At 43.7% G+C, this 26908-nt stretch overlaps 1 protein-coding gene across 3 annotated transcripts in view; it reads left to right on the forward strand.

Moving 5' to 3' along the window:
* LOC147101207 (signal transducer and activator of transcription 5B-like) overlaps nucleotides 1–26908 on the forward strand; it is a 178383-nt gene that overhangs the window by 102209 nt on the left and 49266 nt on the right. For 2 of the 3 annotated variants that reach the window (XM_085966454.1, XM_085966455.1), the window contains 3 exons: nucleotides 16198–16335; nucleotides 23124–23280; nucleotides 25773–25862. In XM_085966454.1, the coding sequence (XP_085822580.1) occupies nucleotides 16208–16335; nucleotides 23124–23280; nucleotides 25773–25862 (375 nt within the window). In that variant the 5' untranslated portion in view covers nucleotides 16198–16207. Of the gene's footprint in view, nucleotides 1–16197; nucleotides 16336–21505; nucleotides 21649–23123; nucleotides 23281–25772; nucleotides 25863–26908 lie in introns of those variants that run through there. The other variant, XM_085966456.1, reaches the window with a different exon arrangement.

Here is a 26908-nt window from a genome sequence, read left to right on the forward strand (position 1 = left end):
CAATGAGATCACCTCTCATTCATCTGAACTCCATTGAGTATTGGCCCAATCGAGTCCATCTTTCCTCATAGGACAACCCTCTCACCCAGGGATCAATCTAGTGAACCTTCGTCACACTGCCTCTGAGGCAAGTATATCCTTCCTCAGATAAGGAGGCCAAAACTGTGCACAGTACTCCAGGTGTGGTCTCACCAAAGCCCTGTACAATGGTAGTAAGACTTCCTTACTCTTAAGAGCAGGGATTAATATTATGGAGAATATTTGAGAGCAAAACATTAGAAGCGAAATTCGTAAATTAACATCTTTACGTCACCATACTAGTAAACCGTTCCAAGTCAGTCTGACTGGTTCTCCTGTCCAGGAAGAAAGATGAATCTTTGTTTCTGTTAAATCATAGTGTTTCCTGCTTTTTGTTTTTAATTTGGTAACACAAATTGTGTATGTGTTTTTCTGCACTTGTGAATAAGTGCTACATTTCTGACATGTTACATGGGGGGTGTGCTGGTTCAAGAAGACAACATTTATTAATGGAAGTGATTGAAGTTGAAAATACCTGTTTTTGTTCAATTCTTTTTAATACTGTGAACTAAAGAACTACAGCACTTTATATTTGTTGGGTGTCTGGTCGCATTGTGAATAATATTCTAATTACTTATGTGGACGTCCCGCACATCTGCACCATAGGAAAGCCGCTGCTTGTGCAGCCTTTGCTATAGTGACATGAGGGATGGGCTAATACCTTGAAAACTTTAAAATTAATACAAATTGCACAATTAGATATGCCTCTTTCAGCTCACCTTGAACTTTTGGATTGTTTGTCGATGCACAACCATGTAACTGAGTAACGTTTCTCAAGTGTTAGTGCATTATTATGCAGTTCTTTTATATCCCAGTCATTTCTGACGAGTAATTTAAAAAGAGTTTGTACATGTTTGTAAAAGCTTTTAATTAATTCTACCGTAAACAAATTTGCAGAATGGGCATGTAAATGACAAATTAATTTCAATATAGGTGTGAGGTGGTGCATTTTGGTAGGAGGAATAAGGAGGCGACCTACTCCTTGGAAAATAAGAGTCTAAATGGGTAGAGGAGCAAAGGGATCTCGGGGTATCGATTCACATGTAATTAAAAGTAGCAATGCAGGTTAAGAAAGCCATAAGAGTGCAAATAAAGCACTGGGGCTCATTTCTAGAAGAATGGAATTCAAAAGCAGAGAAGTTTTGCTAAACTTGTATAGAACCCTGTCTGATTGTTTCATGATTTGAGACGGTGGGGTGGCGATATGGCATTACTGTATATGAGCTTTTAAGTGGTTGTTGCTGCCGTTGTTGTAAAATAAGTTGTTGTAGTAAAATTTGCCCACTGACAACAGGTCGCGCTCAAAGGCGGTCGTGGCCTGCTCAGTACAAAAAAGAATTAGAGGGAACACATTGGTCACAGTAATTCTGTCAAGCAAGAAGATGCACTCTTACTCCTTTCAGCTGCAAGAAAGTACAAGTGTAAACATTTTTTGTGGCCGTTTCCCAAGTGGACAGCAGAAGGCCCTTTTCAAGGACCGCAGCTTTGTCCGCTCAGCATCAGTATTCATGCTTGGAGCCTGCACGGCGCATGCACCCCCTATGTATCCCTTAATATTGTAATCTGGGGAAGTCCTTACCAGAACATTCGGACCCCAATTTGCATGGGTAGGAAGATGTTTCGGGCAGGCACTGCTTCCACCCAGGGCTGTGCACTTTGCAAAATGGCAGCAACCAGAGCATTAATGGAACACCAAGTCTGCCGACCCCAGTTTGAGGCCTTCACTACTCCATTAACACCAGTTTTGCAAGTTAAAATCAACCCCAACATCACTAAGACAGAATAAGTCATTTACCTTATAACTATTTGTGGGAAGTTGCTATGTGCAAATTGGCTGCCATATTTCTCTACATTTCCACAGTGACTACTGTCCAAAAGTTTTAATTAGTTATGGAGTGCATTAGGATGTCCTGAAGTTATCAGAAGTGCTACATAAATGTAAGTGATTTCTAAATATATAGAAAAGAAAGAAATGTAATCTGGAACCGGCACTGATTGACGTTCTAGTCCAATGTAGCAGTGTTTGGTGGTAAAAGAAGAATAAGCAGCTTGGTGAGATAAAATCAGGACCTAGGTAAGTGTTTCAGATTCATTGATAACACATTACATATGTGTGAACTAACACCAAATGTCATGTATTTGAATACCAATTGTAATGAACACTAAAATCCTTGTTGCCAAATAATTTCGGCAAAATTGGAGTTCAATGTTGAAAATCAAAATTTTCAATTCCACAAAGATAATGTGACTTAATTTAAATACTTTTTAATTTTACTGTGATTGACAATGATGGGCAAATAATTAAACTTAACCAATTATTTTGAGTTCCCTCTAAGTGTGCAGTAATGGGAAAGGTCCCACGCAGGCTGCTCACCAGCTTCTCCATTGTAAATACCGCGCAGGCGTGGAAATTTAAAGGGACCACGCACTAAAAGCAGCAGGCCGAGCAGAACAAAGCGCAGCTTACAGGGAACATTGGTCCTCTGTTCCTGATGATTTTCTGACAATTGGAAGATCTGCTTCCAGCCTTCTGCCAGCATTTAAATCTTGTTAATATTTGCACTGTATGTTGCTGGAAGCACCGATACGCACCTTAGGATGTGGTTTTGCTCCCTGCTGCTAAAGGCAAAGCACAGTCAGCACTAAACTATTGAGAAGAAAACAATACTCATTCTGCAGAAAATATTTTATTAGTATGTATAGCAACAGAAATAACATGCTAATAAAGAAACAAATACAAAATAATATATAAATCTAATGACAGGTTTCTGAGGACCTCCGGATTACCCTAGGATTCCCTCATTGCTCCCCTCAGTTTGAATATCTAATGGCAACAGGAATTTAAAAATAAAAACACACTTGGATTAAAGTATGTTTCATGATTACGGAGGATAGAGCACGTCTTTAAAAGTTATTGTTGTGATGTGGATGCCATTGGCATAGCCGCATTTATTGCCCATTCCTAGTTGCTAAGGTGGTGGTTTGCCTTCTTGAACCACTGTAGTCTTGTCGTAATGGTGTTCCAATAATGGCATTCGGTAGGAAATTCCTGGATTTTGATGCAATGACAATGAAGGAACAGTGATGGATGTGCAGTCAGGATGGTGTGTGACTTGGAGGGGATTCTGGAGATGGTGTTTCCATGTTGTACTTTTCAGTGGTAAATGTCATGAGCCTGGGCGGGCGGTGCTGTGTAATATTGCACACATTTTCTCCTGATTTAAAAATTCTTCATGCTTCGAATTCCAAGATGTGTTTCATCCTTGAAATGCGCTCTCGGCTAGTTTTTTTATATAATTGTAGTTGAGTGGAATTTGTCAGACAGGTTTTATTCTGTGTGTTTTTATGGTGTCATGGAGGACCGTGATAATGGCCAAACTCTGACTATGCAGGAAGTAAACTAAGTATTTTGAGGTTGGTCTCTTTGGTTGGAAGCCTCAGGGGGTAGAGTGTTATATATATCAGGAAGGCCCCAGGTTTGAACTTTAGTCTGTGATGGGTTGGCCGATCTGAATCAGTGTGGTGGTAAAAAGAAAAGGACTTGCATTTATATAGTGCCTTGCAACTTTACCTCTCTGCCACTTACCTCAACGCCAAGGTCACATGCATGCTGTCAGACTGGCTGTCTGGCATTACATCACTAACTGAACTCTGGGAAGACCAAAGCCATTAGCCCAGATTTTGCAGGAAGAACAACAGTGAGGCTAACAGCCACAAACTTCTCTGCCACAAACTCCATTCCCAAGCCACCAACTCCATCCCTCGCCCTGGCCGCTGTCTAAGGCTGAACCAGACTATTCGCACCCGTCCTATTTGACTGAGTTGAGCTACCGACCCCAAATCCTCTCCGTCACCAAGACCACCTACTTCCACCTCGGTAACATCACCTATCTCAGCCCAACTGCTGCTGAAACCCTTATCTATGCCTTTGTTGCCTCCAGACTCGACTATTCCAATGCTCTCCTGGCCAGCCTCTCGCCTGCCACCCTCCGTAAACTTGAGCACATCCTAAACTCTGCTGTCCATATCCTAACCTGCATCACGTCCTGCCCACCCATCACCCCTATGGTTGCTGACCTACATTGGCTCCAGGTCCGGCAACACCTCAACTTTAAAATTTTCATCCTTATGTTTAAGCCCCTGAGCGCCTCAAATTCTAATCTCTTGCGTATACCTGATTTCCTTTACTCTACAATAACAACAGAAAATGCTGGAAATACTCAGCAGGCCAGGCAGCATCCGTGGAGAGAGAAACAGAGTTAACGTTTCAGGTCTGGGACCCTTCATCAGAACTGAAAAAGCTGGAGATGTAACAGATATTAAGCAGGTGCAGAGATGGGGGCGGGGGGCGGTGGGGGGGGGTTGTTAGGAGGGGAGGAAGGAATTGAAAGAACATCCTGTACTTTTGTAAGAGGCAGGAAAGATAAAATGTTGCAATCTTTCCTGCCTCTTACAAAAGTACAGGATGTTCTTTCAATTCCTTCCTCCCCCCGCCCTGTCTCTGCACTTGCTTAATATCTGTTACATCTCCAGCTTTTTCCAGTTCTGATGAAGGGTCCCAGACCTGAAACGTTAACTCTCTTTCTCTCTCCACGGATGCTGCCTGGCCTGCTGAATATTCCCAGCATTTTCTGTTGTTATTTCAGATTTCCAACATCCGCAGTATTTTGCTATTCCTTTGCTCTTCCATTGGCAGCCGTGCCTTCGACTGCCTAGGCCCTAAGTTCTGGAATTCCCTTCCTAAACCCCTCTACCGCGCTCTCCTCCTCATTTAAGATGCTCCTTAAAACCTACCCCTCTGACCATGCTTTTGGTCACCTGTCCAAATATCTCCATGTAGCTCGGTGTCACATTTTGTGAAGCGCCTTGGGACATTTTACTACATTAAAGGTGCTATACAAATGCAAGTTGTTGTTCTGATAATGGGCGCTGCTGGGATAGCTCAACACCCCAGTTCAAAGATTGTGTCTGCATGAGCACATGTCACCAACTTATTTGTAAGGTGGATTGAATCAGAAGAATTGCAAACCTCGGTTGATGAGGCAGGAGCTGGACTCACAGTAAAGAGACACGAGAAACCATGATGCTTTGGGCATTCAGGACATGCAGTGAGGATGCAGGATTCATGCATGGACTAAACTCTCACCAAGTGTAAATGTCTTGGGGGCTCAGGGCAGCAAAGAGCAACAGAAGAGAAGTAACACAAAGCTAAAGCGTCGGTGGAGAAAAAGTAACATTAATTACGGGGTTGGGAAGAGCAGAAAAATTTGAGACACTAAGTTATACATACAAAAGCAAAATACTATGGATGCTGGAAATCTGAAATAAAAACAGAAAATGCTGAAATACTCAGGTCAGGCAGCATCTGTGGAGAGAGAAACAGAGTTAATGTTTCAGGTCAGTGCCTTTTCGTCAGAACTGGAAAAGGTTAGAGATGTAACAGGTTTTAAGCAAGTGCAGAGGCTGGGAAAATGGGGAGGGGAGGAAAGAACAAAAGGCAAGGCTTCTGATAGGGTGGAAGGCAGGAGCGGTTAAATGATGAGGGATGATGGTGTAAGGCAAAAGGAGATGGTAAGGTAATGGAACAAGTAAAGAAACAAAAGATGGGTTTAGAGGAGCTGTAAATGGGAATATCAGAATCATCATGGCTGCTGCCGAAAAAATGGGAGCAGAGGCTATGATTTGAAATTGTTGAACTCAATGCTGAGTCCAGAAGGCTGTAAAGTGCCAAATAGAAAGATGGGTTGCTGTTCCTTGAACTTACGTTGAGCTTCATCGGAAGAGTGTAGGAGGCCGAGGACAGGGGTCAGAGTGGGACTGGGGTGGAGAATTAAAATTACAGGTGACCGGAAGCTCAGGGTCACGCTTGCGGACTGAACGGAGGTGTTCTGCAAACCGGTCACCCAATCTGCGTTTGGTCTCCCCACTGCAGAGGAGACCGCATTGTCATACAAATGTACATACAAAGGCATTGAAAATGAGAAAACACAGTATGAAGCTCCAGTGTTTCTTGAGTTAATTTCTCTCTTCGCACATTTGCACTTGTTTGCATATAGGAAAATATATATCTAAAAAAATGTATTTGTAAGGGAGTGCACAATAGTAAAATCATTAACAGAACATCATCAAGAAACTTAACTATGCCTGCCTCAGAATGGGCTTCAATTTGAATACAAAATGTAAAGTTAAAAATGTAAAAGTCCCAATTTTCTGCTGAGATGGAGTACACCAACTTTTAGTGTGATGTAATGGTGAATGAAAATAGCACTCTTCATTTTTCACCCATTGTTGACAACTCTACACTCCATATCAATGTCATCAGTTTGAAATGCCAATTTTAAACTACAGCATTTACACTCGAGCAACAGAGGGAAAAACAGCAACTACTTTGTCATTTATGGAACTTTATAGCAAAGCAGGATGCCGCACATTGTGCCTGTGTAGACTCTCTGAAAGAGCTATCCATTTCGTCCTATTTCTCCCTTCCATGAAAATTGCAGGTCTCTGGTTGGGAAGGTGTTTTCTGTGGTATAATTATGATTTTTTTTGTCTGACTCAGTTTTTAAATATAATTAATTATAAACCTGACAACTGCTTGTGAGTCAATATGTTTTGATGGAACTGTGCACAAGTGGGAATTGCATTCCATGAGTTACTTTCGCAGACCTAACCCATAGAACTGACGCACCCTTTTTACAGTGCAATATTGTGGCTCGCCAAATTTTTAGTGTTTTTCATAATTACCGACAAGGCCGTGTTACCAGCTGAGACAGGTTTTCATTACATGAATTAGCCTGCTCTTTTTAAATGAAGGACCTTTATTTTGCTGGATTCTGCACAAGTAGGCCTGGTTGTGGGAATGTCTAGTTCCTATCAAGAGACTGAGGTCGACTCAGGCGATCAAACAAACGATGTTTAATGTAAAACTAACTGAGTTTAACAAACAAATGCACAAGAACTACGAATACAGGTCTAGTCAGTTCGGCGGCTCCACAAGGACTGCTTGGGCGGTCCCGTGGCTGACGTCATGACGTCATCACGTTTTTCCCGCCAGTGGGGGATCACGCGATGAACGGCGTGACGTCATCGCGTTTGCCCGCGCTCTTAAAGGGACCGCGCTCTGTACATGCAAACAGTATATACAAAGTACAGACTCAGGCTGTAGCTAACATATTGTTAAAGGGAATTATATACAGTTGATCGGCGTCCCTTAGTGGCTCCGCCACATGGTTATATTTTCCAGTTTGAATAAGGTTGATCTCTTCTGTTGGTGTCCAATTTCTTGTGATTAACCCTTTATTATAAGAGGATTTGAGTATAAGAGTAAAAATGTCTTACTGCAATTATATAGGGCCCTGGTGCGACCACACCTGGAGTATTGTGTACAGTTTTGGTCTCCTTACCTAAGGAAGGATATACTTGCAAAGGAAGGATATACTTGCAATAGAGGGAGTATAACGAAGGTTAACCAGACTGGTTCCTGGGATGGGGGGATTGTCCTATGAGGAGAGATTGAGTAGACTAGGCCTATATTCTCTAGAGTTTAGAAGAATGAGAGGTGATCTCATTGAAACATACAAAATTCTTACAGAGCTTGACAGGGTAGATGCAGGGAGGATGTTTCCCCTGGCTGGGGAGTCTAGAACCAGAGGTCACAGTCTCAGAATAAGGGGGACTGAGATGAGAAATTTCTTCACACAGAGGGTGGTGAATCTTTGGAATTCTCTACCCCAGAGGGCTGTGGAGGCTCAGTCGTTGAGTATATTCAAGACAGAGATCGATAGATTTTTGAATATTAAGGGAATCAAGGGATATGGGGATAGTGCAGGAAAGTGGAAATGAGGTAGAAGATCAGCCATGATCTTATTGAATGGCGGAGCAGGCTCGAAGGGCCAAATGGCCTACTCCTGCCCTATTTCTTATGTTCTTATTAGGAGGAGTGACCAAACATTTGGTCAAAGAGATGGATATTGAGGAGGTGAGAGGAAAAGAGGTTTAGGAAGGGAAATCCAGAGCATCGGGCCTAGATAGCTGAAGGAACAGCTGCCAATGGTGGGGTGAAGGGAGGAAGGAAATTAACAAAAGGCCAGAGGAACAGAGTACTCTGAAGAGGTTGTAGGGCTGGAGGAGATGGGGCGAGACCAGATCAAGAAGGAGTTTAAAAAGAGTAGAATTTTAAATTCGAGATGTTGGTGAACCAGGAACCAATGTAGGCTAGCAAGGACATGGGGTAATAGACGAGTGGGACCTGATGTGGGATAGGATATGGGCCGAGTTTTGGATGTCATGAAGTTTACAGATCATGAAAGCTGGGAGGCCAGAGAGGAGCGCATAGGAATAACCCAAGTCTGACAACGGCATGGACGAGGGGAACTGAGGCAGGGCTAGAGGTGGGCGTAATTATGGAGGTGGCAGTAGGCAGTCTTTGTGATGGAGATTATGTGGGGCCGGAAGTTCTACTCATGGTGGGATAGGATACTAAGGTAGCTAACAGTCTGGTTCACCTTCAGATGATGGCTGGGAAGGGGAATGGAATCAGAGGGTACAGAGTTTATGTTTGGGGCAGAATGCAATAGTTTCAATCTTCCAGGTGATGGCACAGAAGGAAATGGGGTTGGAAGCAGGTAGGGGGATGTGGGTGTGAAGGATATAAGAATTTGGCCAGAGATGGCCTTGTCTGTATAGAGATCATGGCATTAGAGAAGCCCCATGAGCTGGCAAGATCGTGGGGTGGCTGTGGAATAGGCGTAGGAGAGTTTATATGGAGGGAGAAGTTTAGGGAAGGGGGGGCAGTGAATTGAGAGGAGAGACTGCAACAGGAGCGGAGATAAAGATTGAAATCAACGAGGTTGAGGAGTCACTCGAGGCTGAGAGGGGAAAGGGAAGATTTTTAAAATTAATTCATGGGATGTGGGTGTCGCTGGCAAGGACAGCGTTTATTGCCATCCCTAATTGCCCTTGAGTAGGTGGTGGTGAACCACTTTCTTGAACCGTTGCAGTTCGTGTGTTGAAGGTACTCCCACAGTGCTGTTAGGTAGGGAGTTCCAGGATTTTGACCACTGACGATGAAAGATATATTTCCAAGTCAGGATGGTGTGTGACTTGGAGGGGAACTTGGAGGTGGTGGTGTTCCCATGCGCCTGCTTCCCTTTTCCTCTCGGTGGTAGAGGTTGTGGGTTTGGGTGGTATCTCGGGGTGAAAAATTGGGTGGAGCTGAGGAGGGTGGTGGAGAACAGGTATTTTAAGAGATGTGGAACAAGATAAGGTGCTCAAAGGAGTTGAAATTTCTAGCGAAGTAGGGGGAGACACCAAGATGTATTTTGGCGATGAGGGTCACACTGCCATCGTGGTGATTTAGGCAGGGCAGGTGGTGGAAAGTATAGCCAGGCAAGATGGCCTCAGTAAGGTGTTGTCATCCATGAGCCAAATCTCGGTCCAATCCAGGATGTCAATGTAGTCATCTACAATAAGGTCATGGCTGGCAAAGGGCCTTGTTCGCAAATGAAATGGTCATTCTGGAATGAAATTCTAGGCCCAACAATCTTCAGCTGCTTCATCAATGACCTTCCCGCCATCATAAGGTCAGAAGTGGGGATGTTCGCTGATAATTGCACAGTGTTCAATTCCATTCACAACGCCTCAGATAATGAAGCAGTCCATGCCTGCATACAGCAAGACCTGGACAACATTCAGGCTTGGGTTGATAAGTGGCAAGTAACATTCGCTCCACAGAAGTGCCAGGCAATGACTATCTCCAACAAGCGAGAGTCTAACCAGTGTCTCTTGACATTCAACTGCATTACCATCGCTGAATCCCCCACCATCAACATCCTGGGGGTCACGACCATTGACCAGAAACTTAACTGGACCAGCCACATAAGTACTGTAGCAACAAGAGCAGGTCAGAGGCTGCGTATTCTACGGCAAGTGACTTGCCTCCTGACTCCCCAAAGCCTTTCCATCATCTACAAGGCACAAGTCAGGAGTGTGATGGCATGCTCTCCACTTACCTGGATGAGTGCAGCTCCAGCAACACTCAAGAAGCTCGACACCATCCAAGACAAAGCAGCCCGCTTGATTGGCGTCCCATCCACCACCTTAAACATTCACTCCCACCACCTGCGGCGACGAGAGGCTGCAGTGTGTACCATCTACAAGATGCACTGCAGCAACTCGCCAAGGCTTCTTCGGCAGCACCTCCCAAACCCGCAACCTCTACCACCTAGAAGGTCAGTAGGCACATGGGAACACCATCACCTCCAAATTCGCCTCCAAGTCGCACTCCATCCTGATTTGGAACTATATCGCCGATCCTTCATCGTTGCTGGGTCAAAATCCTGGAATTCCCTCCCTAAAAGCACTGTGGGAGTACCTTCACCAGAAGGCCTGCAGCAGTTCAAGAAGGCGGCTCACCACTAGCTTCTTGAGGGCAATTAGGGATGGGCAATAAATGCTGGCCTTGCCAGCAACACCCACATCCCAGGAATGAATTTTTTTTTAAATGTGGAGCAGGGCGGTGATTGTTGATCTACTGGCAAAGTCCAAGCAGCAGTAGAGCATGGGTTGTGCGGGACGGACAGCAGATTGTTGATCCTGGCCCCCAGTGAACACACTGTGCGGGGTGGTCGGAGAGAGATAATGAGAGGGCAGTTTTGGTTGCTGCTTATAAGGAGACAGCGACGAGAGCTTCAATGGGGCCTTTGGAGATTCCAGCAAACAGAAGATAGCTGTGGGCTTATCCAAGGGGGCCAGGAAGGAGAGGAGACGGTGCTTTCAACAAGACAATGCCATTAGAATGTTGTTGATCAAGCACCGTTTTTAATACCTAGTAGATTAGTTGATATCCCGTGGCAATGCACACACGAGGAAATGTTCTTTCTCTAACCTATCTTTGTTGCCTTCATGTTTTTGATGCTCTTGCTCTCTATTCTCTTCTGTCTGTTTCTTTTCTTTCGGGTGCAAGGTGGTGCAGAAACAAAAGGAGCTACTGCAGGCTGCACTTTCAGTGAGAGGGTGTAGCTAAGGGAAAGTAATCAGTGGAGACTCCATGGTTAGAATTGAGGAATAAGAGAGGATTTAAAACTGAAATTGGAGTTGGTTTGCAAGCCTCCTGATAGCAGCAATGAAGTGGCAGAATGTATTAATTTAGAGTTTAGAGAGGCTTGTAGCAAAATCAAAGTTGCTTTAAGGGAGACTTCAATTTTCATATAGATTGGGAAGAGCAAAGTAGTTCAACTCAAAGCTAGTGAATTTCTTGAGTGCATTCAAGATAGTTTTCTGGAGCAATATGTTCTAGAATCAACAAGAGGGCAGGTCATACTCAGTTTAGTAGTGAGTAATGAGCTAGACTTAGTTAATCTAACGGTAAGGGAACATTTATCTCATGGTGATCATAATATGATCGAATTCAATGTTAGGTTTAAAAAGGAGAAACTTAACACAATTACTAAGATTCTAGATTTTGGTAAGGCTAACTTTAATGGGATGAGACAGAGACTGACAGCAAACTGGTTGAAACTGTTGTCGGGTAAAACTGCAGATGAACAATGGGAAGTGTTCAAAAGAGAGTTTAGCTTAATACAGGACCAGTATATACCCCTAAGGGGAAAGAACTCTACTCACCAAACAAAGAGATGAGAGATAACATAAAACTAAAGGAAAGAGCAGGTAAAAGTGCAAAGAATAGAGTAGATCCAGGGGACAGGGAGAGATATGAAGAACATCAAAGGAGGACAAAGATAGTAAGAGGGAATACGAAAAGAAATTTGTGAGGGATATCAAGATGATTAAAACACAGTTTTTACAATTATATTAGAAGGAAAAGGATAGTCATGGGTAATATGAGCCCTTTAAAAACAGATGCAGGCAATATTGCAAATGAAACAAGGAAATGGCAGATTTATTGAATAATTACTTTGTGTCAGTCTTCACAGTAAAGGAAGAAGATAATGTACCCAACATTCCAGGGAAATAATGAATCCAGGATTGGAACTCACTAAAGTTAACATAAGCAAGAAAACAGTATTAGAAAAAATAATGGCACTGAAGACTGACAAATCCCTAGGACCTGATGGTTTTCACCACAGGATTTTAAAGAAAGTAGGTGAGGAAATTGCCGGTGCTTTAGCCATAATCTTCCAAAGCGCGCTCTATTCACATATTGCCCCTTTAGACTGGAAAATTGCAAATGTAACTCCATTAGTTATGAAAGCTGAGGGAGAGAAACTGGGAAATTATAGACCTGTGAGTCTAGCATCTGTTGTGGGAACGTTATTGGAATCTGTAACTAATGGCAGAGTGACTGAGCACTTGGAGAAATTTGAGTTAGAGAGTCAACATTGATTTGTAAAGGACAAAATAATGCAGATGCTGGAAATCTGAAATATAAACAGAAAATGCTGGAAATACTCAGCAGGTCAGGCGGTATCTGTGGAGAGAGAAAAGAAAAGTTAACGGCCAGGATTTTGCACTCTTGATGACGCGTATGCTGTTGTAAGCCATCAGAAAGGCCCTGCAAGTTCCAGGTTTCCGCATGCACGAAAACCCAGAACTTGTCATCTGTCATGGTTCACCTTGACAGATCATCCGCACTGACCCAAAAATCACTTTCGCCCAGCATAACGCCTGCTTTCACCATCGTAAGGGTTAATATAAATCTTAAATTAAAAATTTTAAAATAAAAAATCATACACTAACATTTAAAATTAGTTTATGTAAATTTTGGCCCGGATTAAAATGTTTTAAATTATTTTTCAAAATATTACATTTTTATTGTATATGCTTTATTGAAGGGACTTTTAATTAAATTTGAAAATGGCAACATTTATTTTTATTCCAGTTGTTTAAATTATTTAATTATTTGGGGATTCCTGATATGCTTATTGGGATTCCGTTCGTAAATGGAATCCCATAAGCATATTATAGGAATCCTCCTTTCTGATTGGAAAACCTGGCCCACGTGATCCCACGGACGCTTCTGAACCGCCTGCGTCCCTGGGATCCGTGGGCCTTTACGCAGCCGTACGCCTGCAGGACCCCAAGTCTCTGAAGCCTGGAAGCCTGAAGGTAAGTGCGGATTTTTTTATCGGGTCGGAGGTGTACTCCGGAGGTACGCCTCCGACTGCAAATTCCGGGCCAACATTTCAGATCTGTGACCCTTTGCAGAACTGAAAAATATAACAGATGTAACAGGTTTTTAGCAAATACAGTTACAGGGAAGGGGAGGAGGAAAGCACGAAAGGGAAGGTCCGTGATGGGGTGGAAGACCGGAGTGATTTAATTGACCAAAGGGATGATGTGCAAGGCAAAATGGGGTGGTAATGGGACCAGTAAAATAACAAAAGATGGGTCTAGAGGAGGTGTCAATGGCAACAGCAGATCCATTCCAGCACCTGCTGTCCGATTCGGCACTTTACAACCTCAACATCGCGTTCAACAAGTTCAGATCATGACCACTGCTCCTAATTTTTCAGTGTGTTGTGATTTCTTTCTCAGTTGGTGGGAAGGGATGAAATTCTTGCTGGGGAGTGGGGCGGGGTGCTGGATTCTTGCACAGCGAGGTACAGGTAGACTATCCTTTATCCGCACTTCCGAAAACCTCTAAAAACCAAAGTTTTTTCGTGGCGCGCAAGTCGTGCGCACGACATGACCCGAGTGGCGCCAAGCATGACAGGAGCGGTCCGGGAGCTCTGCCTTTCCCTGTGAGCAGGGCAGAGGGTCACAGAGTTCCCTCCTGGGTAGGAGATTGCAGGCCGAGCCGGGCAGTGTGAAGGAGGTACCGGGAGAGTGAACCCAACAATACAGCGACCCGTCCAATAGCTGCAGCGGCCCGTCCGATAGTCTTTTCTCCCCCCCCCCGGACCTGATTTGCGGGCCAGCTTAGTGTAGGAATCAGCCGATATCCGGCTTTCCCACAACTGGCGGCGGCAGTCGAGCCCCAGACCCCCGCTAAGTCAAGGAATTCAGATGCGGAGCAGGGGGAGCCGGAAACCTCGATCTAACGGCAGAAATCAGCAGCCGTTTTGTTAGGGTCTTTTTCTTCCCCTAGCATTTTTTTAAACAGTCAGGCTGTGGAAAGAGTCTCTGTAGCTTAGCAACAGCTTCAGAGACGCTTCCAAGGCAGGGCCCGAGTGTTTACAAGCTGTTGCTAAGCAACAGTGTTTGTTGTCAGATACGGAGATGAAAACCTTCTGAAATCCGAAAACCGAAACACAGCTGGTCCCAAGGTTTTCGGATAAAGGATAGTCTACCTGTAGTACGGTTCTTGCACTGAGGGTTTGGGGATTTGCAATTCTTGGTTGGGTAGGTGGGTGGCTCAGGATGGCCAATAGGTTTAGCTATTACTATTCAGTTACCACTTTTATGTTTCTTTTCACTGGTTTTCTCAGTGGTGCCCTCTTGGCCTTTTCTTTGCGCAAGCTGAAAAATGGAATACCGTGGAGCAGAGCTTCACAGGACCTTAATTTTGTTTCTGTTTCGCGGAGTTCTGCTTCCATTTACCACAGTTTCCAGATTCTACTGAATACTTTGGTGAGAGGCCTCCTTTAAAGAATTTTCACATGTACTTTACAAGGTTTATATTCATTTATGGATTTTTTTTAAAGTAACTTAGAATTGAATATCCGATCACAAATACTGATTGACAGTACTGTCTGCTATATTTAAAGGCTCCTGGGAGGCCACAAATCACTAACTATTTGAAGAAAACCGATTACTCTGTCATTTGGGACTGAAATTCCTTAAAAGTGGGAAAATATTCATCAATTTATGGGTTCTCCTAGTGCAGAGGTGGGCAAAATACGGCCCGCGGGCCCTATCTGGCCGGCCAAGTCATTCTATCCAGCCCGCTGGACGGGACAGAAATAGAACACGAGCCAGAACTCAAGCTGCACATTAGTCACTTTCACTTCTCGTGAGTCAGAGACGGACCCGAACTGCAGCCCGGGGAAAAAGCAGTACTACTCAATTCCATTTATCAAGTTGCAAAAGCGATCCTTCCGGCCCGATCTAAAAAGATCCATTCCGCGATTCTGGGCCCCAATAGCCCAGAATCTGTACACAGAATGCACTGCATACTGGAATATGCCCTATCTGTTTTTAGAGTAGAGTCATGGCTGCTCATCTCCATGACTCTTTTACCGAAGAGACCGGTGCTGCATCTTTCCTTTCTCAGTACCCAGAGTATGATGGCGGGGGGGGGGGGGTTCTCATCACCGTCTTGGACACGGGAGTGGATCCCGGAGCACAAGGACTCCAGGTAATGGTATGCAATTATAGATACTGCGTATGCCCTCATTGCTTATAGAGCAGTGTGTTCAGCCTGCCATCAATTTTGTGGTCAATATTGTTTCTGGCGTAATGAAGGGTTCTTGCTGCAGCTGGGGGACTGTGATGTGGGTTTTTTCAGCTCGCTGAGTCAATGTTCATGTTAATTGGAACTTCTGTTGAGCCTGGACTGAATCATTTCGAGAACAGCCTCGTACAGAGGTATCCTTGAAATCAAATAGCAAAATAAGGAACAATGGATACCTGCATGGGGTACTGGAAATAGCCTGGCAATCGACCAGCTGCCCAGTCAAACATGTAACCCCTGTATGTTTTCAAAGACAGTGCAAATGTAGCTGGTTGGTTTCAATAGCTTTTACTCCGGGGTGGCCAATTATTTGGGCTGGAGGGCCACTTAACAATCCTACACGCGCAGTATCTCTTCCAGCAGTAGGAGCTGGTGAGCAGCCTGCACGGGACCTTGCGATTGGTGCGCAGCCGCGAACCTTAGGGGGAACATTGGTGTGCGGCCCTCAACAGCACACCAAAACTTGTTAAGTGACCCTCCAGTCCAAATAATTGCCCACTCCTGTTCTGGTGTCTCATTTCAGCAGCTGTAGTAGACTCAAATAGTTATAGAAGAGTTAAAGCATATTGCAATTAAAAAAACATGTACTTCATGACATATTTAGTGGTTTCAATCCTGTTCTATTTAGGACACATGTTTGCTTTTTAGAATGCTGCATTTTGGCTTTTTTCTTTAAATGGGATTTCTGCAACTAGATATTTGTTTCATTGAATTGGTCATTTTGTTGATGTTTGTAGCTTGTTTAATGATTTTGATTTGTCTTTCAGATCTTAGACCATGTCAGTATGGATTCAGGCCCAGCAGCTTCAGGGCGAAGCTCTGCGTCAGATGCAGTCCTTGTATGGCCAGCATTTTCCAATTGAAGTTAGGCATTACTTATCACAGTGGATCGAAAGCCAGGCATGGTATGTAGAATTTAAATAACTGTGTTCAAGTCACATTCTCCAAATGGCTATCAGTATCTGGTCAGTGTGGTATGGTCATGCTGTTAGTTCTGCTCTTGCCCATCCCATCAAACTTAAACACCGCTGAGAATATTCTTATGAGACACAGTGTTGTTTTACTTCTCTATTCCTTGCCTAAGATGAAACCAGCACTATATTTGAACAAAAATGTGGTCGGTTTCTTGAAAAAAGGAGTCTCTTGCATCAACATTTTGACAGTCTGAACAAAATGATCATAATGCACTTAAATGTATACATTTCTGTAGTAGTCTTGTCCTTCAATCAACAAACCTAGCTTCAATTCTTTGGTACTTTTATTGCTTAAACTAGAAAGTTGGGAATGTACTTTTAATGTACAGTTCCAGGCAGTTTAAAAACCAATCTACCTTGTAGAAGCAATTATGTTTTTTTCATAATTCTAAAATTCGAGCTAGACCAGTTAGAGAAATCAGGAAGCATTTTTTTTTTTTTTTTTTTTACACAGAGTAGTGGAAATATGGAGTTATCTCCCCTAGGGAGGCTGTGCATGCTGAGTCATTAGCCATTTTCAAGACTGAGATCAATGGCCTGGAATTTGCAGTAGGTCGTCACAGCAAACGAACAGCAATCGCTATTATTACGCCCTTGAAACTGACCGTAACGTCAGCATGTAGCGCATGCGCATCCCCACACGGAAATCCTGAAGTTGCAATCAGTCATTCACTGCTCTGACACTGCCTGTGCTGTGTGCCCTCCCCCCAGACCCGCCAATCAGTGTAATCTGCGAAATCAGGGAAACTGACAAAACATCGGCTGTTAAATACCCCATTAAAAGTTAGACTCCTTTGTGTTGGGTGTAACTGGGGATTAATAGCATATTGACTGCTAAACAAACATTATGACCCTAAAAAAACTCTCTTTAATTTTGTGAACTGTCAAATTGATCCATTTTAATAGAAATTAAGATTTTTAAGAAACTTATTAAAAGAAGGTTACATCAATAGTAAATGAATGAAAGACCAGATCATTTTTTTTATATTCGTTCCTGGGATGTGGACATTGTTGGCAAGGCCAGCATTTATTGCCCATCCCTAATTGCGCTTGAGAAGGTGGTGGTGAGCAGCCTTCTTGAACTGCTGCAGTCCTTCTGGTGAAGGTACTCCCACAGTGCCGTTAGGGAGCGAGTTCCAGGATTTTGACCCAGTGACGACGAAGGAACAGCGATATACTTCCAAGTCAGGATGGTGTGTGACTTGGAGGGGAACTTGGAGGTGATGGTGCTCCCATGCGCCTGCTGCCCTTGTCCTTCTAGGTGGTAGAGGTCGCGGGTTTGGGAGGTGCTGCCGAAGAAGCCTTGGTGAGTTGCTGCAGTGCATTTTGTAGATGGCACACACTGCAGCCACAGTACGCCGGTGGTGGAGGGAGTGAATGTTTAAGGTGGTGGATGGGGTGCCAATCAAGCGGGCTGTTTTCCTGGGTGTTGTCAAGCCTCTTGAGTGTTGTTGGAGCTGTACTCATCCAGGCAAGTGGAGAGTATTCCATCACACTCCTGACTTGTGCCTTGTGGATGGTGGAAAGGCTTTGGGGAGTCAGGAGGTGAGACACTCGCTGCAGAACACCCAGCCACTGACCCGCTCTTGTTGTCACAGTATTTATGTGGCTGGTCCAGTTAAGTTTCTGGTCAATAGTGACCCCCAGGATGTTGATGTCAAGGGCAGTCACTCTCCCCCCCCCTCATCTCTGGAATTCAGCTCTTTTGTCGATGTTTGGAACAAGGCTGTAATATGGTCTGGAGTCGAGTGGTCCTGGCGGAACCCAAACTGAGCATCGGTGAGCAGGTTAATGGTGAGTAAGTGCCGCTTGATAACACTGTCGACGACACCTTCCATGACTTTGCTGATGATTGAGAGTAGACTGATGGGCCGGTAATTGGCCAGATTGGATTTATTCTGCTTTTTGTGGAGAGGGCATACCTGGGCAGTTTTCCACATTGTCGGGTAGATGCCAGTGTTATAGCTGTACTGGAACAGCTTAGCTAGAGCTGCGGCCAGTTCTGCAGCACAAGTCTTCAGAACGACAGCAGGGATGTTGTCGGGTTCATAGCCTTTGCTGTATCCAGAGCGCTCAGCTGTTTCTTGATATCAGTGGAGTGAATTGAATTGGCTGAAGACTGGCTTCTGTGATGAAGGAGGCTGATATGGATCATCCACTCGGCACTTCTGGCTGAAGAAGGTTGCAAATGCTTCAGCCTTGTCTTTTGCACTCACGTGCTGGGCTCCACCATAATTGAGGATGGGGATATTCATGGAGCCTCCTCCTCCCGTTAGTTGTTTAATGGTCCACCACAATTCACGACTGGATGTGGCAGGACTGCAGAGCTTTGATCTGATCCGTTGATTGTGGGATCGCTTAGCCCGGTCTATAGCATGCTGCTTCTGCTTTTTAGCATGCATGTGTTGCAGCTTCCCATGTTGACGCCTCATTTTTAGGTATGCCTGGTGCTGCTCCTGGCATGCTCTTCTACACTCCTTATTGAACCAGGATTGGTCCCCTGGCTTGATGGTAATGGTAGAGTGAGGGATATGCCAGGTCATGAGTTTACAGATTGTGGTGGAATACAATTCTGCTGCTGCTGATGGCCCACAGCGCCTCATGGATGCCCAGTTTTGAGCTGCTAGATCTGTTCTGAATCTATCCCATTTAGCACGGTGGTAGTGCCACACAACACGACAGAGGGTGTCCTCAGTGTGAAGACGGGACTTCGTCTCCACAATGACTGTGCGGTGGTCACTGCTACCAATACTGTCATGGACAGATGCATCTGCGCTGGGTAGATTGGTGAGGACGAGGTCAAGTAGGTTTTTCCCTCGTGTTGGTTCTCTCACTACCTGCCGCAGTCCTAGTCTGGCAGCTATGTCCTTCAGGACTCGGTCAGTAGTGGTGCTACCGAGCCACCCTTGGTGATGGACATTGAAGTCCCCCACCCAGAGTACATTCTGTGCCCTTGTTGCCCTCTTTGCTTCTTCCAAGTGGTGTTCAACATGGAGTACTGATTCATCAGCTGAGGGAGGACGGTAGGTGATAATAAGCAGAAGGTTTTCTTGCCCATGCTTGACCTGAAGCCATGAGACTTCACTGGGTCCAGAGTAGATTTTGAGGACTCCCTGGGCCACTCTCTCCCGACTGTATACCACTGTGCTGCCACCTCTGGTGGGTCTGTTCTGCCGGTGGGACAGGACATACCCAGGGATGGTGATGGAGGAATGTGGGACATGGGCTGAAAGGTATGATTCTGTGAGTATGACTGTGTCGAGCTGTTGCTTGACTAGTCTGGGGACAGTTCACCCATTTTTGGCACAAGTCCCCAGATGTTAGTGAGGAGGACTTTGCAAGGTCGACTGGGCTGGGTGTGCCTTTGTCGTGTCCGAAGTCGGTGCCGAGGCCAATGCCGGGTGGTCCGTCCAGTTTTATTCTTCTTGATTTTGTAGCGGTTTGGATACAATTGAGTGGCTTGCTCGGCCATTTTAGAGGGCAGGTAAGAGTCGAAACTAGGTGGGATTGTGAGTTGTGAGGAGGATGCAAAGAGGCTTCAAGGCAATTTTAGACAAGTTCACTGAGTGGGCAATTACATGGCAGATGCAGTATAACATGGATAAATGTGAAGTTATCCACTTCGGTAGGAAAAACAGAAAGGTAGAGTATTATTTAAATGGTGATAGATTGGGAAATTTTGATGTACAGAGGGACCTGGGTGTCCTTGTACACCAGTTACTGAAAGCAAACATGCAGGTGCAGCAAGCAGCTAGGAAGGCAAATAGTATGTTGGCCTTCACTGCAAGAGGATTTGAGTACAGAAGCAAGGATGCCTTACTACAGTTATACAGGGCCTTGGTGAGACCACACCTGGAGTATTGTGTGCAGTTTTGGTCTCCTTACCTAAGAAAAGATATACTTGCCATAGAGGGAGTGCAGCGAAGGTTCACCAGACTGATTCCTGATGGTAGGACTGCCATATGAGGAGAGATTGGGTCGACTAGGCCTGTATTCACTAGGGTTTAGAAGAACGAGAGGGGGCCTCATTGAAACGTATAAAATTCTGACACGGCTAGACAGACTGGATGCAGGGAGGATGTTTCCCCTGGCTGGGGGCTCTAGAACGAGGGGTCACAGTCTCAGGATACGGGGTAGGACATTTAGGACTGAGATGAGGAGAAATTTCTTCACTCGGGGTGGTGAACCTGTGGAATTCTCTACCACAGAAGGCTGTGGAGGCCAAGTCACTGAATATATTTAAGGAGATAGATAGATTTCTAGATACAAAAGGCATCAAGGGATATGGGGAGAGAGCGGGAATATGGTATTGAGATAGAGGGTCAGCTATGAACATACTGAATAGCGGAGCAGGCTCGAAGGGCCAAACGGCCTACTCCTGCTCCTATTTTTCTATGTTTCAACCACATTGCTGTGGGTCTGAAATCACATAGGCCCGACAAGGACAGCAGATTTCCTTTCCTAAAGGACATTGGTGAACCAGATGGGTTTTTATGACAATCTGATGGTTTCATGGTCACCATTACTGGTGTTAGGTTTTTGTTCCAGATTAATTTAATTAACTGAATTTAAGTTCCCCAGCTGCCGTGATGGGATTTGAACTCACTGGACCATTCCAGGCCTCTGGATTACTCATCCAGTAAGCTAACCCCTATGCTATCATTCCCATATTTTTATTTCAGGTTTACCTTTTCCCCATGTGAGAGCCCTGATCTTTGTTTTGCTCTCGAACATTTATAAAAAGTGCGAATCTAATGAGCTTACCTACTTCCTTGTTCTCGGTCTGTGAGAATTCTGCATTGTGATTGGCTGCTTAGATAGCTTGTTGAAGCCACAGCAGCTCGAGCTGTGGGATTCCCACTAAACTATGATGATTCAACTGCACGTCGGAAAAGCCAAACTTCTCACCACCGAGATCTCGGGATCTTTGTGGGAAGCTTACTTCAGGGCCAGTGGCAACTGCCTTTGCCAATATATTTTTGTTGCACAAGTGTGTTAAGATATTTGAAGAAAAATTGGGTAAATGGAGTTCAAGTGCAGGCCAGCCATGATCAAATAGAAAAGTGGAACTAAAGAGCTAACTTTTTGGATCTTGTACCAGGGAATAGATCACTGAACACGAGTTGATTTCTGGTAGAAAATGGCTACCTACAGTGCAATGGCTTTGGATGTCTCTCCTGTCCGATGTGGTGATCAAGAAGCAGCAGAGTTCACTGCTGGCCAAGCGACAGCAGCATCTTGCTGGTATTTAATTTTAAGTTTCTTCTGGTTCCTGATATATGAAGGTTATTGTTAGATATCTTCTCAGGCGTAGCACCAGTCTCTCCTGTAAGCAGATACTGAACTGAGGGAGTACTGCACTGTCAGAGGTGTCGTTTTTTTGGATGAGATGTCAGACCAAGGCCTGTCTGCCCTCCCAGTTGGACGCAATGATTACACACATTAGGGTTGTAGTCCCTACAATTTAGAAGGTTAAGGCGTGATCTGATCAAAGTTTTCAAGATATTAAGGGGAACAGATAGGTTAGATAGAGGGAAACTATTTCCATTGGTTGGGGATTCTAGGGCTAGGGAGCATCATCTAACAATTAGAGCCAGACCTATCGGGAGTGAAATTGGGAAACACTTCTACACACAAAGGGTGGTCGAAGTTTGAACTCTCTTCCGCAAATGGCAGTTGATGATAGATCAATTGTTAATTTTAAATCTGAGATTCATAGCTTTCTGTTAACCAAAGGTATTAAGAGATTTGGGCCGAAGGTGGGTATATGGAGTTAGGTCGCAGATCAGCCATGATCTCATTGAATGGCGGAACTGGCTCGAGGGGCTGAATGGCCTACTCCTGTTCCTATTTGAAGAAGAGCAGTACTCTTGGTGTCCAAGCCAACATTCATCCCTCAGCCAGCACCTAAAACTGATTACCTGGTGATTATCACATTGCTGTGGGAGCTTGCTGTGCGCAAATTGGATGCTGCGTTTCTTACATTACAACAGTGACTACACTTAAAGTATTTCATTGACTCATCCACCATATTTTAACAGTGGCAGCATTTCAAAAGAGAAAGTAATTATAGGGATAAATTGAATGCAGAGTTTTGCAGTTCACTTTTATTGTCACCCTGAACTTACTATGAAACTTAAATTTATATGTGCTGCCAAGGTACAGTTTGCTTCACTAAAAACTTGAGCGGTCGTGCTCTGGTTTTAAAAACTGAAAGGATTCTCCTGGAGCGCACACATTGTCCACTATTCTTGCCAGTTTAATTTTTCTGTTTCCTGCCAGATTGATCGGGAGCTCTTTTTTTCTTAAAAAAAAAATAAAATTAAAATTAAAATAACCATTTGAATCCCTACAAAATTTTAGCCATGTCAACAAAAAATGTCACCAGATTTTAAAAAATTAAGCTAATGCTCTGCCAGCTTTGATATTTTGTAGATGAGTTTCTTGGCGGTCGCCTTGGCTGATATCACTGTGGACCTGGCACCGTAGAGTAATGTTAGCTGGTCAAACAATTGTTTCTTCAGTGCATTTCCCAAATCTGATCCAACAAATGCAACATTCCTGTTGTGGTAGCTTCCTGTTGTGAAAGGATCAAAATGAAAACTGAGCTTTGGACAATTCTGTAATGCAGTATTTTTTTTTAATACAATAATTTAACTGTTTTACAATTTCGTCTGAACTTTTTTGGCATGCTTTTCTTGTACTTTATTTCTCTTTAGGGACTCCATTGATCTGGAGAATCCACAAGATGAATTTCGAGCACAGAGGCTGCTCGAGACCTTGATACAGGAGTTACAGAAAAAAGCTGATCATCTAATGGGTGAAGATGTTTTTGTATTAAAGCTAAAATTAGGGAATTATGCCACTCAGTTAAAGGTAGGTATAAATTTCAAATACTGTACATTGGTGGAAAGCCATTGTGTACACTTGTGACTCCAGATACTAGTGAATTGATTACTGTATTTTTACATTTTAAACCATATACAGGAGTATGACACAAAACAGTTTCATTTTTTGTTAAATTATTAGCAATTTCCTGTGTTCCATTCACTATAGAAATATATTTTTAGATTATTTTGCCTTCTACTTTGATTGTTCAGTCTGACATCTGTATCAAGTATGTCAATTTTCTTCCTCCATTGTTTAAGACTGTTTTTCTCCTTTATGATTGGTTATTTTCTACTTTTATTATAGTTTTTTACTCAACAATCATATTACACAATATCTTTCTCTCCAATTTCACTCTTTTCCCCCCCAATCAAATTCCAATTGGAAAAAAAGCTGCAAGATACATGCACCATATCAATTCCTCACCCATCTTATCATATACCTCAAAGTAAAATGCATTACCTGACACAGACAAGATTCACCAAAAAATTACAAATTTGCTCATAAAGGTGGCTCCAGCAACACTTTCCCCATCCCTTCTGCCCAAGCAGTGTGATGCAACTTACCACGTCTCTGAATAGTTTAGACTCCAGGTATGTGCTCTCTCCAGGCAAACAGTGAGGCAGAATTCATGTTGAATTTGTCTGACATTGGATTGACTCACCAACCCAAGATAGAAATGAAGCCTGTTTTTTTTTTTTAGCTCCCGCACTCTCATCCAGCCACAGCTGCCTGGCTGCCTCCCACTTATCCTGAGCTTGGATTCCATCCCCCTCAGCTTCCCACTTACTCTTTGGCCTGGCCTTCCACTCAACCACAAGAGGGATGCAGGACCCAAGGGCCTGGTGTAAGCCAGATGCCAAGCCTGGAGTAGTTTACAAACCATTACAGTGAAAACAGCATTGAAATACGCAAAACTGGTACTATACAACTGAATTTGAGATGCTCGGTAATTCGGAAGATTCTGCACTCATGCCACATAGAAGGACAAGGGCAGTAGGCACATGGGAGCACCATCACCTCCAAGTTCCCCTCCAAGTCGCACACCATCCTGACTTGGAAATATATTGCCGTTCGTTCATTGTTGCTGGGTCAAAATCCTGGAACTCCCTCCCTAACAGCACTGTAGGAGTACCTTCACCATATGGACTGCAGCGGTTCAAGAAGGCGACTCACCACCACCTTGTCGAGGAAAAATAGGGATGGGTAATAAATGCTGGCCTTACCAGCGACACTCACATCCCATGACCAAACACACACATGTTGAAGAGCCTCAAGAGGAAATAATAATGGGAAACAAGGAAATGGCAGAGGCATTGAACAAATATTTTGTATCTGTCTTCATAGTAAAGGACACTAAAAACATCCCAGTAATAGTAGAAAATCAAGGGGCAAAAGGGAGGGAGGAACTTAGAACAATCACTATCACTAGAGAAAAAATACTAGGCAAACTTATTGGTCTAAAGGCTGACCAGTCCCCTGGACCTGATGGCCTGCATCCTAGGGTCTTAAAAGAAGTGGCTACAGAGATAGTGGATGCATTGGTTGTAATCTTCCAAAATTCCCTTAACTCTGGAAAAGTCCCAGCGGATTGGAAAACTGCAAATGTAACGCCCTTATTCAAAAAAGGAGGGAGACAGAAAGCCGAATGTCCTGTTCCTATTTCTTATGTTCTCATACTTCAAAGTTTGCAAAGTGTACGTTACATTTCAAAGTGTCACATATGCTAAGTGTATTGTACACCCTGCGTCTCGACTCCCGCCCAAACCACCAGCCCCTACACCAACCACGACCAAGGGATGTGGCCTCACCCACAAGCTGCAACTTCCACCTTCCACTCGTACTAATCCCCCAGTTAGTCTATCCTTCTTCTCTGCCGTAAGAACATCACCATGGGAGATCCATCAGTACAGTAAAAAAAAAAAATTGACCGCTTTGAGTTCCTCCAATGGCCTAGTTGATAAAGATACCAAGCCATACAAACCAGAAGATTCAGCTTTGATTTCTGATCTATGCTGAGTTAGCACCATTTAGATTGCTTTAGTACCCTTGGGTTAGGGAGGGAAATAATCAGCCATACTTCCTGCTCGTGTTCAATCTCCAATGCCCCCTGATAGTGCGCCAGTGTAGTTGTTGGATTGGAACAGAGTGGGACATGGGTCATGGGTATGTTGCCTCCCACAGTCAAATGACCTGCCAACACTCACTGTCTAAGCTCAAGTTTAATTAATGGCCATTGGATGAGGTAATGGAGGGCTCCACCACCTATGGAACTGTATGCTGGCAAGATTCTTTGTCTTCAAGAGGGGACATGGAGAAAATTTGAAGTACTCGCTTGAGTTTTGAGTACATTTTTCTAATGTCCAGAAGGTTGAATGTTGTGAATTTATGCTTCATGAGCATTTATCTTCAAAGATTTCAGTTCTAGAAAATAAGTTACACTTGTTGAATGGTTTGATAGCTTTTATTCTTATTTCTAGAATACTTATGACCGTTGCCCACTGGAACTGGTTAGATCAATCAAACACATTCTGTACCATGAACAGAGGCTGATTAGAGAAGCTACAAATGTAAGTACCAAATTGGAGAGAAGAAATTTCTTGGATAACGTTTTAGCCCTGTTTAATCACTGGCAGAAGAAGTAACAGAGAAGCTTCTTTGAATTAAGAAACCAGGGTGAAGGCTTACCAAGATTCAAGGGAGTAATTAAGATGAGTCATTTAGAAAGTAGTGATTAGCTGATCTTAAGATTGGCTTAAAAGCCTGAAAATTGTAGGAGGAAGGGAAGAGTGAGGAAGGTAAGGCGTGCCATCGTTCTGAGGTCCTGGGAAAGAATGAGAATTTGAGACTGTGCAATGAGTCTTGATTTCAGTACTGTGGGGATGGAGAGAGGAGGAAGAGCATGTACAATATTTGGAGCTAAGAAGGAATAACAGAAGACTATTCGGAGGAGACTGATCACAAATAATGTTAATAAAGTAGAGAAAGGTAAGAAAGGTTGCCAAAAAAGTGATTAAAATCTTGGGGTCAGAGAAGGGTCATCTATCCGTTAATGAGCTCTATCTTGTTCCGAAAAGCCTCCCTAGAAGTGGAAGCAGTATGGACTTATGCTTTTCAGACAGTTAAGAAAGAAGCTGAGTTTCTTGGAGGCAGCTTTAGCAATTGAGATGTGTAGGTTCAAACTAGGCCAGAGGAAATTGAGGGGTCAAGAAAATACTAGATGAAGGACTGAGTGCAGCCATCAAAGCTAAGAGGTGGTACCTGGCAGTTTGAGTTGCAGGTGATCTGAGGAAATTACCTTTTGAGGATTAAAATTGTCTTTTTTTTCCCAAAAAGAGGTCATGGGGTTGAAGGTGATATTTGAAGCAATGATTTTTATTTACATTTTTACCTTGGCTGTATCGGCATCCTGTCTCCATTGTTCCATATTGTGAAATTATTTATTGATGGACTAAGTTACACTTTATGATAAAAGTAAACTTATGATGAAATGTCCTAAAATAAAACACTTGTGTTTTCAATTTGGAAAGCAGGAGGAATTTGTAATCTTTGTTTTGTATCAGGTTTAAGAATACGTAGAATTATGGCGTTTGTCAGCAAATTAGATAAAAATGGA

This window comes from Somniosus microcephalus, chromosome 24, assembly GCF_052327205.1.
Source record: "Somniosus microcephalus isolate GS21.2 chromosome 24, FLI_Smic_1.0, whole genome shotgun sequence".
Lineage (NCBI taxonomy): Eukaryota > Metazoa > Chordata > Chondrichthyes > Squaliformes > Somniosidae > Somniosus > Somniosus microcephalus.